General features: G+C 29.3%; 1 protein-coding gene across 1 annotated transcript; it reads right to left on the bottom strand.

Annotated features, from left to right (window-relative positions):
* Positions 1–2,189: 2,189 nt before the first annotated feature.
* LOC130969387 (auxin-responsive protein IAA8-like) lies at positions 2,190–6,789 on the bottom strand. The gene is made up of 7 exons (XM_057895073.1): positions 6,469–6,789; positions 4,944–5,385; positions 4,698–4,861; positions 4,349–4,575; positions 4,068–4,209; positions 3,344–3,405; positions 2,190–2,566 (listed from the first exon to the last, which is right to left on the bottom strand). The coding sequence occupies exons 2-7, from the start codon at positions 5,364–5,366 to the stop codon at positions 2,529–2,531; spliced, it is 1,056 nt and encodes a 351-aa protein (XP_057751056.1). The 5' UTR covers positions 5,367–5,385; positions 6,469–6,789; the 3' UTR covers positions 2,190–2,528.
* Positions 6,790–13,494: the final 6,705 nt, after the last annotated feature.

Consider the following 13,494-nt stretch of genomic DNA (forward strand, 5'->3'; position numbering starts at 1 on the left):
CTATTTCAAAATCTCTTCATTGCTGTTTTAGTGTGGTTTCACTAGTGTCACATGAGTTAAAACTTAAAACATGTGCGAAAAAAACAAAATTGGAAGAAGGACAATTTGAGAAGCGGTACTTCAAAAGGTGATTAATTAGAGTGTTGGATTCATGTGTGCTGTGTCTAACACGTGACACTAGATGTTACTGAATCAATATCATACTTGCAGAATTTTTATGAGGTTAAAAATTGGTTTGCGTGGCAACATTATTCTGACAAGAAAATCTCTTACAGCAGCGTATGGTGTGAAAACTCAGGTGCAGTCGTCGACTTCACGTGAAATGGATAACTGAGAGTTGTTAGATAATTTGACTGATTTGCCTAAATTTTCATCTAACGGCTCTCAACTATCAACTTCACGTGAAGTCAACTGTAGCTGAGTTTCCACCTTAAATTATATCAAACATTAATAATTATTTATAATGATGTTGAATAAATAAATGAAAGAATCATTAAGTCTTCTGTTGGTAAGTCCACCATACATTTTTGAAGTCTTGATTTACATTGAATTTGCTCAATTTCTATGGCTCTTATTTGTATTACACATCTCAAAAGTTGTAACACATGCATTTTCAAAAACTATCTTAAAAATTGTGATGTTAATTTATAATCTAATGTAGTAGTTAGGTTGTTATATAATTAGTTTCTTATTATTATATTGTATTATTCATCTACTGTATGAGACCTTTAATCTCTTCCCTCACTAGATAAATTTATATTTCACAATACAAAAGATATTTCAATTATTAATATTTTTTTTTTATCTCTGTTTCTTCCTCCTACGAGATCCCACACTTCACCAAAGTGTGTATTCTTTTTCTAAATTAAGCATCTTGAAACTGCAATTGACAAATTCAATGTACATGATGGTGAAAAAATAAAAATAAAAATAAAAATTAAAGTTGAATTTCGTACCGAGGAAAAAGTGTAGATTATTTGTGGAGCCCAAAATGTTCAAAATGTCTATGGCTTTAGACTAATTGATTCAAATTTAGGTTCTTTTAACTTAAAAGATAACATGATTTTGTGCTGCAATATAATTAATTATCCAAAAAAAAAAACCTAGCCAGTACTGCTTTAATTTTCTCCACTAATGAAGTAATGATTACAAATAAATCTTACCAGCACAGAATTAAGCTTTTCCTTTAAGATTGTGGTTATATCCAAAGAGCATGTGAAAAAGGGTAATTGAGTCACATCAGCAGCAATGGAAATAAAGTTCATGTAATATTCAAAAACAATTCGCCCAATGCACTCTCTCCAAAAGTTTCAAAAATAAATAAATAAATTAGAAAGAAAGAAGGAAGTAATGTCTAATGTCATTTCCTGTGAAAAAAGAAAAGAAAACTATGCTCCTAGCTGTTAAATAATGACCCTTCAGAGCAACACTTGCAATATAAAGTGAATAACGGACTTTCTCTAATCTTTAAACAAGTCAACCATGTAACAATGAACTGTTTTGTGAAAAATTATCAGCGTTCAAAAAAAATACATATACTATCAACTGTTCATATAATCATATATGTTTCATTATTCGTGATTTTAGGAGCTATGACCAAAGTAAAATATATTTTGAATTTCACAACCCTATATTTTATTTTCTTTTTTGTGCAATTCTCTGGTTCAAAGCACTAAGTGGTACAACATTCATGTGTAAAACAAGTATTGTCCATTTTGACATGTATCTAACAATACAAGAAGAAAATATTAGAGCAACGGTAATAGTATTATTCTTACTCCAATTCTACTTCCACATTGGATAATATAAATTAAATAACTTCTAGAGATAACCGACACATTTATTTTTTTTTTTTTTGGAAAAAAACGGAAGAACAAATTAAAAGCCCAGCCCCTAGTGCCTTATGTATATATTTGATTTTTAACCAAACTATAAACCCTATGATTGATGAGTATTTAATACTTGATTTTCAAGATACCTTGATATTAACACCCATATAACTGAATAACAAGTGAAAGTAAATCTTTACTTTTTTTTTTTTTTTGGTATAAGTAAATCTTTACTTAATATTAATATAAGGAGCATATATTAATATTGGGTTCAACCGTTCAAGGAATGGGTCCTAACACAGGAATTAAGAAGCGGGCATGAAAGAATGGGCTTCATAAACAGAAGGAAAAACAGTGGAATAATAACAAATCACTTAATATATTTAAGAACAATATGATGGCTGTAACACACATTCAAATCATCCAAACAAACAGGCTCCTATAACACAATTACAGACTTCATAAATACTAACCTTCAAGGTAAGCTTCATAAGGTATTAGTTAATGACAATATATAACACTAATAAGTAATGAAGAAGAACATATGGTTCATGGAATTAATAAACAAACATAGATGTAGATGACAGCTGAAGCAAATTTAACCATCAAAACCAGGGCATTCAGTCATTTATACCACACAAATCTCAAATCCAGCATTTAATTATATATAAAATGCAGTCAAGGTAGTCCAAATACCACCTAGCTCCTGCTCCTGGATTTTTCCACAGCCCTGGGAGCTGCATAGTAAAGAAATATTACTTAGCCAAACTTTATAGGACATTAATTGGTGTATAAACCACATTACTAACTGTGTAATATTATCTAAGAGTTAAAATATTGACTGATATTATCAGTGTCATATCCATAGTACTCTCAACTGCAGTCTGCAGACATAGATCAGTTAACTCTTTCAGACATGTTTTCCTTGTGTTACAATGAAACTCTATCAACTGCAGTGTTAAATTCAGTTTCTTGAAATAAAATTGTGGTCAACTTAGTACTATGTAAAATAAATAAATAAATAAATAACTTAGGCTTGCTAGCTAGAGCTATTTACTGGTGTATATTGACTAGCTGTGTTTTTTTCCCAAAATAAAAATAATAAGAGAATAAAAAGAAAACAAAAGACTAGCAGAAGATGTATATCTATCTTTTCTTTTTTTCCAACACTAGTTTGATGATTATTGATTAATCCTCAGAGAACCAAATCATAGCACAAACACTACTAATAGTTTCACATTTCAGTGATCATAAGAAAAATTTGTTCTCCAACATGTATTATCAATACATTCAAATTAACCATCTAAGTAAATACCACCTATTGGGCTATAATCACTGACTTAGCTTCAGTTGTCTCACTTAAACGCATCAGAATCATAAGGTATTGCACAAAATTAGTCCTTAAATAGGGCTACTGTCACATGCAAAGAGAAGCTCACACTCGACCAATTTATATGATAGTTTTACTTATAAGTATAATGACTGTAAGATGAAGCAGAACCAAGAAAACATACCTAAGCCAATGGCATCAGAACCCTTCATGATTTTCAGCCTCTTGCATGTGTCAATGAACATCCTGCAGGATTATCACAGTTAGGAATGAAGGCAAAACATTGCTCAAAAATGTGTTCCAATGGTCTTCTATAGCTGCCACTTTCTTAACACAAACAGCAGTAAAGCATCAAACTTCATGCATGGCTGCATGGGAATGCATAAGAACATTACACATTCCCATAGGAAGCACTCAAAAACAACAGTCAACAGACATACACAAATGAGAAAGATTATGAAGAGACATATAAAGGCTGAGCACAGAATATAAGAGAGACACAACAGAATAAAAGATTGAAAACAACGTCTGGCTTGGCATTGAAGATAGAAGCAAAACAGCAGAAACAAAAATATTTAAGGTGCAGAACAGTAAGCTTCCCTATTTAGAAGAAGCCCTGTGCAGTAAAAATGCAGTAATCTGTTCATGAGATGATATCAAAAAGGAGCAAGCATGTTGTAACACAGAGAACTTAAACTAAATTTGCAGGTTGGAATTGCTTGATGATATTGTTGCCAGTATATTTCATATCTCACTGATTCAACTATAATTATGACTCTGCATAATTTCTAAAGCACATTGCCTTATCATCTTAGATCTTAAAAATAGATGCAATCACTGCTACAAGAAAAAAAAAAAAGCATAACGGCAACATACAAAACAAGTTCGGTAGGTTTAGAAAAACTTACTCCCAAGGCACATCTCCTACGAGCATCCAGTCGCCATCTTTGTCTTCATAAGTAAGTACATATTCTGAACCATGCAGGAGATCCTTCAGCTTGCTCTCACTCATCATTTCTCTTCCTGGAGCCCCATGCGAACCACACTGACCTGAAATGGTCAATATGCGTAGCAAATCCATGTCAAAGTTCAACTTCAGAATCAAATATAAAAGAGATCTCAAAATTCATTGAAAGAATCCCTAACAAGAAATAATTTGCTTAAATAATTCAATATTGCAGCAGCTCACCTAAGATAAAACAGCTGAACATCTTCTCAAGGGCAGAAGACAATTCCTGGTATGTCGTATAATTCCTCAGATCAACCTTCCTCAGATATGGAGCACCATCCATGCTCACCTTCACGAAGAGCACCGCCGGGCTTGGTTTTCCATCTACTTCATCATTGTTCTTTGAAGTGGTAGCCAACGAGTTTTTCCTAAATGATCTAATAGGAGGCCAACCAACAACCTGTGCCCTGCCAGAGATAAGAAGCAATGAGCACAACAAGAAACCACAGAACAACAACTTTAAGATCTTTGTTCGACTTCTAAACTATGTTGAAAATTAGGGATCCTTCATCTAGCAAGTTACACTTACTTAGAAGCCGGTGAACTGCCACCGACAGCACCTCCTGTTCCACTGACTGCGCCGGTCTCTCCTTGTAATACCTTGCTTTGTATTTCCTTCTTTGCAGTTGGTTGCAGTCCAGCAGGTCTTGGTGATAGCATCACATTTATTGCTGCAGTACCAGTAAACTTTCCCTGCAACACAGATTGTAGGGAATGAGACTTAGAAACAGCACATAACATGCATTTACCCTCAATAAAATAAGAGCACTTTTACCTCGGGGAATCCATCCATTGCATCAGCAAAACCCCTTTTGTTTCCCGAAACTACAGTCTTTTGAGTTGATGAGCAGGGATCTTTCGTAGGGAGCGGGAGCAACGGGAACAGTGGTTTCTCATCAAGCTTTGTTGAGCTCAATGAGAAGATGTCTGAACCCCTTTCAGGAGATTGGGATCCAGGAAGGCCGAGCCTCAACTCGGTGGCCTTCAAATTCAGATTGTCCTTTTTCTCATCAGACATGCCGGGCGCAGCTGAACTGTCTACCGATGAGCAATCGGACAAACCCAAGTAGTTGCGTTCTTTCAAGGAAACCCCTCCATTTTGGGAGAAGCAGTCCAAGGATTGTGGCGAAGATGCAGACGCTACAGTTGAAGCGTTGCTCAGCCCTTCCTCCTTGGTAACCAGCAGGGGCGGAGCCATCAAACTCCAAATTCACACACTGCCTTACACAAAACCAAAGTAGAACTCACTCAACATTGTGCCATAAATAATACAAGATCAATAAAATATGAAAAGAATATGTGTTCTAAACTTATATAGGAAACGCATTCTAAAGAATCAATCAATCAGAATTAACAACAAGTCATCTATACTCTATGAACAAAAATATTCCGGGAGAATAGTTATCACAGTAATAACAGGCAATTTAAACAACATGGATCAAAACTCAAAAGAAATTGCTCAACAGTAAAGAAAAAATATTTCCGAATAAGGGACACAAGCAAAACAGTATTATGACAACATGCAACCCTCAAAAATAAAATAAAAATATTGTGACTCTGTAACCAGTGGCTCAGTGGCAGTTATCATAGAGCCCTTGCAGTAGCTGAATCAAGGCCCCAAAAATGATAAAGTTAACAAAATACCCAAAGAAAAAGGAAAAACCATGATTATCTCAGCAATATTCATTAGCACCCGATTAAGCAATAAATGAATAGGAAAAAACGTTAGAAGCATTGCAGCCAATCGATCACAATAGCATGCCTTCTTCTTCTCCCCCCCCCCCCCACCCCCTTTTCATACCAGGTTTAACCTTTCCTTTTGCTCCTTCTTTACTAACCTGTGTGGGATTCTTAGTCATATATACCACTTGAGCTCGGTTTTCTTTCTCCCAATGAAAAATACCCAAAAGAGAAAAATAAAAATAAAAACTAAAAGAAACCAAATTGCAAGGATGATGAACACGCCACAGCACAACAGATCCACACTTAACCATACCAACCATTTTTCTACTGTGTAATAAAAAAGAAAATCAAAAGGTAAATAGGTATTCCAAACAGCCCCTCCCCTAACCCAAAAAAAATGAAAAATAAAAAAATTTTAGAACAGCAAGCGTGCAAAGTTGAGAAATTTAAACTAAAAAAAATATTTAAGGAAAAAAAAAAGACCAAAGCATGAGGGGTACATTCCATTTGTAAAAGTGAAACATACAAGGAATAAATCCAGCAGAGTAGAAAGAAGAGCTGAAATAACAATAAAATAATAATAAAGTGCATTTTGAGAGGAAAGAAGAGTGACGGACCTGTGGGTTAATGTCTGGCAGAGATGACAGAGAAGAAGAAGAAGAAGGAAGAAGAAGAAGAAGAGAGATTATTCTCTCAAATTTCTATTTTTCTTATATTCCTGTTGGTTTTGCAGTCCAGAAAGAAAGCCACAAAAATGCAAAAAGAAACTATTAACAGAGTGTTAGTGTTGTTCTGGTGAGTGATTGAAAGGGGGTGAATGAAGAACAGAGTAGACAGAGAGAGAGAGAGAGAGAGGAAGCTCAAGGGCCTTCCATTAAGCACAAAGCAACAAAAGCTTTCAGGTTTTGTGCAGAGAACACATAAACACAAACTCAATAAATGAACCCCTTTTCTCTCCTAACACTGTTACTATTACTGCTATTACTGCATCAAATTTAAATTTAAATTAAATAAAGCACATCAGAAAGGGGCAAAACTGATAATATCGCTAATGTATTGGTTGGATAAAGAAAAAATAGGTAAAAAAATAAAAAAATTATAATAGAAAACAATTATATTAATATTTTTGTATTTTTATTTTTTTAATTAATCAAAAGATGAATTAGTGAATTTATACTTATTTACATATTTTTTTATTTTCATCTTATTTTTTAGAAGAAAATATTTTGGTGGTTCTCATATTATTTTTTTTCTTTTATTTCATTTTTTTTATCTAAATAACAAAAAAAAATTATTTTTTTTATACTCTCTTAATCCAAACAAAGTGTAAATTATGCTTCATTGGTGAATCTAATTCTTACATGTTTTTTAAGCGGCTAAAAACGTATAATTGTCTCTTTTGTGTAGAAAAAGTATTTTTTTTATTTTTCATTGACTAATGTATTATTGTATGCTGAGATTTGAATTTAGATTTCCAACCTTTACTTAAATAGATTAATAAATTAATCGTTAAAGTATTAGATCAACCGAAATATATTAGAATTATTTTACTTATAGATTATGGCAAGGACACATGTTAAAAAATAAAAACAATTAAATTAAATGTTTATCAAAAACTAAAATTGTGATATTTTTAACATAATAATATTCTATAATTAATAAAATTTATTATTTTTAATAAATATTTAATCAATATTTTTTCAAAATAAATTTAATAATATAAAGATAAAATATTATAAAAAATATTAACTAATATTAATAAAATTATTGTTCCCTAACAATTTTTTTTAATATACTAAATACATTAAAAGTTTTAAAAGTCATTATTTCTCTCTAGCTACATAATTTCCTTACCTTATTATACGAACCGGCTTATGAATTCATGATAAATTAATAAAAATTTCTCGGTTTTGAAATTTATTATTTATTATATATTATTAATTTTATAATTAAAATATATTATATATTACTCTTTATTGTAATTGAAATTAAATATTTTTTTAAATTAAAGAATTTTTTTTTCTCTCTCTTTATTTCATTTACTCTATTTCTCTTATATATCATGATCAATAACTAATTATACTTTTAATAGTCAAAATGAACGATATGACATTCTCTAATTTCAATTAAAATTAAAATTAAAATATAACTATATTATATTACTAATTTAACAACCAAAATTTGTTATACGACATTCTCTATTAAAAATTAAAGTGAAATTTTTATTTAATTTCAAATTTGTTTCCCTTATTTTTCTATTCTATATTTTTATTTTTTTTTAAATATTTATTACATATAATTTGAAAAAAAATACTAATATTGTGATTAATAATAATTAGAATCAAGAATCAATTATTTCAAAAAAATTAATTTTGAGTTAATTTTATAACTATTAATATAAATTTTTTAATACTAATATTTGATTATATTTTTATATATATAAAGAAAAAATATTATTTTTAAATAATAAATGTGAAAATTAATTATTTTTATTTGTACAACAAATTTAATATCTAATCAAATATAAAAATATACACATTAAATTTTTTAAGTTTTAGATAATAAATGTTAAAACTAATTATTAATAAAAAAATTAAAGTCTTTCACATAAAAATATTAACCAAAAAGTTTATTATTTTATTTTTTTATCTTCAAGAGATTTTAGTCTTCTCAATTGATGGAAACTTTAGTCCCCTACGACCTTTTATAAAAATAATTTGATTCTATAAATCTTTTGTGTTATAATCTATAATAGCAGGATAAAATCGACATAGTTTTAAATTATTTATATTCTCGTATTGTTATTACGAACAAAAATATTAATAATTTTCTATTTTTAAATATCAACATAAATTAAGAAATAACTAAAATATATTACGATTACAAATTACATAAAGTTGTTTTATAAAATTATCTTTAATTATTCTTAATTTATTTTCTCTTCCATTATTATCGTATTAATAACTCCTTTATACACTTATTCAATACAATAAGAGTATGATTGAAGGGGGCAAAAAAAAGGTAATGCATTCCCAAACTTGAAATAGTCACTTACTCTCGTGAAAAAATAAAATTTAAAAGATATTCAGTTATTTAATAACAGGAATTTTAGAGGATGAATAAATAATTTTTTCTCAAAAGTTCCTTAATAATTTAATTTAATATACTAAAATTTTGACTTTTTATTGGTTTTTGCACACCAACATACATATACTAATCAATATAATCATTATTACTTATAAATCTACACAAACAAATTGATAGATAATGTATACACATAAATATTTGTATTTTACACTGTTATGAATGTTGATTATATGTCAAGGAAGAAAACACCTAAGTTTTTTTTTGGAAGATAGATATTATTTTATTATTATAAAATAATAATGTTTTCATAAGAAAGCACAAAAAAAAAGTTGGGTATTTTCAATTATCACCAAATGTGATTAGAAGATAAATAGTTTAAGAAAGAGTAGAGTAAGAATAAAGAGAAATTGTTAGCATTCATCAGGTATGACTATTGAATTCACGCACTAGACTGATGGCTTCTTGCACTATCTCCGGCGCCGGGCTTATTAGCTTTTCAAAGACACACCTATTCTTCGCTTTTCAAATGCTCCAACACAGCGCTTCGATGAAGAGGATCTTTTGTCTACCTTCGATTTGAGCCGCTGCATAAGATAAGGCTCGTTGCCACCAATTGATAAATGTCTCCTCTTCTCTCTGCCATAAGTCAGGGATTATTAAGTTTAGACTCCAAATTATTGAAGACAGAGGGCATTGAAACAAGGCATGAGAAATTGATTCATCTTTCAGCATACATCTTGGGCAAGTGGCGAGGGTGGATGTAAACTGGTTATGAATTTGTTATAAAATCGGAAGCTTTTTATGAAGACTCTTTCATAAAAAAATTTTAATTTTATGAGGTAATTTCAATTCTCAAATGCTATTTCATACTCTATTGTTATGTATGTTCTGAGGCATCAATGAAATAGGAGAATGGGAGAACCCATAAACAACTTTGTATCCTGACCCAACTTCGTATATACCAGATTTTGTCCAACACCAATTAACTTCATCCACTTCCTCTGTTGGTTTGATGGAAAAAAATTTATTGCATATATCAACTGAAAAAATTGACTAATCAGGTTTCTGTTCCAACTTCTATCAGGATTTAGTAGCGCACTAACATAATACACTTGCAGATTTGGTGGGATTGTCACTGCAGCTTGAAGGACATTAAAGGACAATGGTGGTGGGAATCAGGGATCATGGAAGATGCGAATATTAGCACCAGAGCCTATTTTCTATAACAAGCCTTTCTCAATTATCTTGCGACCTTTAAGAACACTTCTCCAACTCCACGACAGTATACTTTCTATTTCTGCACGTAAAAAAACACCTAAGTTGGGAGTTAACATTTTTAGTATTAAAAAAAAGTTAGTTAATATTAGTTAAAAAAAAGAAAAAGAAGAAGAACCAATAATTAAAAATAAAAGGCTAATTATTTGGGGAATGGCCTCAAGAAAATAGAAGTAAATATCTTGTGGCTCAAAACGTGCCAGAGATAAAGTCAACTCTTATAAATTCTGTTGTGTCATTGTGTGAGATCAAAGGGGACAAGGGAGAAGAAAATAAAGAAATCTGTGAGCAGATGAATAATGAGACAAAGAGAGAATTGTGAAAACGAACTTTATTGAATTTGAGCTAAGAACTACAATGGCAAATTCTCCCTATACTTCTCCAATTATTACAAAATTATACCGTGTTCACCCAAAATAACAACTATTATAACTGAGAGAACACCCTAACTATCTAGCTACCGAGTTAGCATAAATAACTAACTACATATTTGAAATAGAAACTCAACAAACTTACTTATCAGGGTTAGCAAAGTAATATAATTAACTTAATTAAAAAATGCTATTTGTACACTAAAATCAGCTACTAAAATTAACAATTAATGTATTTGTGTATAAATAAATAAATATATATATATATAGTTTAATTTATTTTTAAAATATATTTATATTTCAGCATATATTTTATACTGGTGGCTGACTTTAATAGCTAATTTTAATATACACGTAGCATAACTCAACTTAATTTATTGCATAAACCTCATGTGTTACATTTTTCACCATACTTTGTTTTGACGTGCACTTTTTCACGGTAAAACTATTATATATAGCTAGAGATATAATTATTAATGTATTTTTTTTATTAGGTTACATTTTTTAAGATAAAATTATTTTATGACGTAGTATATAAGAATTTTTATGAATAACACAAATATTGAAACAAAAAATTCTGATTTATGAGTAACTTATTTGTTTCAAACATTTACGTTCTTGTATAAAAACAATATAGATAATCTACTGAAGTTACAAAATTAGGAAGCAAAGTTGGCATGGATGCATGGTTGTGATTGAAAAGCTGATATTGTGAATGAGAGACAGAATTAAAGAAAAGAGAAGTAAATATGTTGTCGTTATTAGCAGGTGCTATAAATGATGAGCAGAGTCGTCTGGCCTATATTTTAATTTGTCTTTTGTTTCATCAATTAAATTTAAATATGGTGTGTTCTACTATAGCGTTTAAATTTTTACTCATATAATTCAAAAATAAAAAAATGAGTCCCACTTGTGTTTATCTTTATTTACTTTAGACAAATTAGGACACAATTTTCATAAACACCAAAAATTCTCCTTTAAATATACATAGATCCACATGCACTCTAGTGTTGTTTTTTCACAATACAAAAGTGAAGAGACAGAAGGTAAACTAATTAATTAATAAAAAAAGAAAATACATAAAAGCAAAGCATGATATTAGAAGGAAGATAGCTATGATGATTTCCGGATGAGGACAACATATGATGAACTACAATTATGGTACTCAAACTTTATAGCGTGACATGCATGATTATTTAATTTAATTTACGTTTAATTTCACCCCTGCCATATTTTGTGCAACATTCATGATGAATGATGCCAAGGAATTATGTTTGAGGGACGGTGGAAGCTAAGATCTATATGGTAAAAATAAAAGGGACAAAGAGAACATTGAGAAAGATACTTCCATTCATTCACATGATGTCTATCTAAAAAGGTTAAATAAATAAAATGAGAAAGAAACGCTTCATTTTGTACGTCCCTTTTCTTTGCTAGCTCAAAATATCATGATGAAAGACACCATTCAATGTTTCTTCGATGTTGACACAGGCCAAGAAATAGCTAGAATTATACTCATTTTACCATGGAATCAAATTCAATTCAGGCATCATATCAAAAGAAAATTCAATTCACTTCAGGAACCTCTGATCCCTTTCTCTTTATTTATTATCTTTTACTATAAGTGACTGTTTAAAATTTTTTGTGGCTCAATTATTTAATGTAACTTGAAACCGAAAAAATCAGTTTATAAAGAGGTAAATTTTATAGTGTCTATAATTTAGTGCATAATTTATTTTTTATGATAAGTATTGAAAATTTAATAATTATTTATTTTTATTATTTTAAAATTAAATATTAAATTTTAATATTTTTTAATAAGTTAGAGAAATATTTTTAAGTATCATAGTATTCATCTTATAAATATGTGGATAATAAAATATTTTTTTAATTTTAATAACATTATTTCTGTGTGACTTCAAAGTTACGATTTAAGTTATAAAAACAGTCACTAATATAATTATCAAGTTAGATTATATACATTACATTATTTGAGTGTGATCCTTTTTTAGACCTTGCATTAATATATGTGGGGTACTTGTCTATCGGATTGTTCTTTGTTATATTATTCATGTCACTCAACATATACCATCATATAAAACATACTCAAAAGAAACAAAAATGCTATATATACAAAAAATTAATCATTATTATTTACTTATTTTTAATTTATATTTTATATTCTAAATATATAAATTAATTTGTGTTTGCAGTTATATTTTTTGTTTTTGCCACAAAAATTTAGATTTTTAGATAAAAATATTAAGATTTGTAATATTAAAAAAAACATTTGCGATTTTTAAAGAAAAATTCAAATTGTTTTGCGGCACTTTGTATTGACATTAGTGACGGTTTTAAAACCGTCGAAAATAAGTTTGTAAATGTCCTAAAATTACGGCGAATATTGTATTCGCTATTAAATATGTGCAGAATCTTGACACTTGTATATCACAACAGTTTTAAACCGCTGTCAAATTATCTGCCACAACATATTAATTTAACGACAATTATACCAGCAGTTGCTAAAACCGCTACAAAAATAACTGTCCGCACCACTGACCAAGATAATTTATTCAACCACTGACATTCATTTTGTTAACGGTTTTAAACTGTCGCTAATCACAGAAAAAACAACCACAAATCTTCGCTATTATTGTAGTATATGTAACAAAGTAAAAAAATTAAATTCAAACATTCTCATTGTCAAATTAATCCTATCTTTTGTACTTAGATATATATTTTATCTAAATACATTAAGTTTTGGATAAAAAGAGAAGAGTACAATAAAGAATTAATTTAAAATAAGAAAAAATATATTTATACAGCTATATTAAAAAATAATTTAAAATTATCTTATTTAATTAAATATTTATAATTTATATATATGATATTTATAATTATATATTTATA

Source organism: Arachis stenosperma, chromosome 3 (assembly GCF_014773155.1).
Source record: "Arachis stenosperma cultivar V10309 chromosome 3, arast.V10309.gnm1.PFL2, whole genome shotgun sequence".
Taxonomy (NCBI): Eukaryota; Viridiplantae; Streptophyta; class Magnoliopsida; order Fabales; family Fabaceae; genus Arachis; species Arachis stenosperma.

What these genes read in the sequence shown, in the direction of transcription:
- LOC130969387 (XM_057895073.1), bottom strand. Translation starts at nt 5,366, where the DNA reads ATGGCTCCGCCCCTGCTGGTTACCAAGGAGGAAGGGCTGAGCAACGCT. An exon ending in GTTCAGCTGTTTTATCTTAG is followed by an intron (nt 4,210 to 4,348) that starts GTGAGCTGCTGC and finishes TGACCATTTCAG; the next exon opens with GTCAGTGTGGTTCGCATGGG. An exon ending in TTCTGATGCCATTGGCTTAG is followed by an intron (nt 2,567 to 3,343) that starts GTATGTTTTCTT and finishes TTTACTATGCAG; the next exon opens with CTCCCAGGGCTGTGGAAAAA.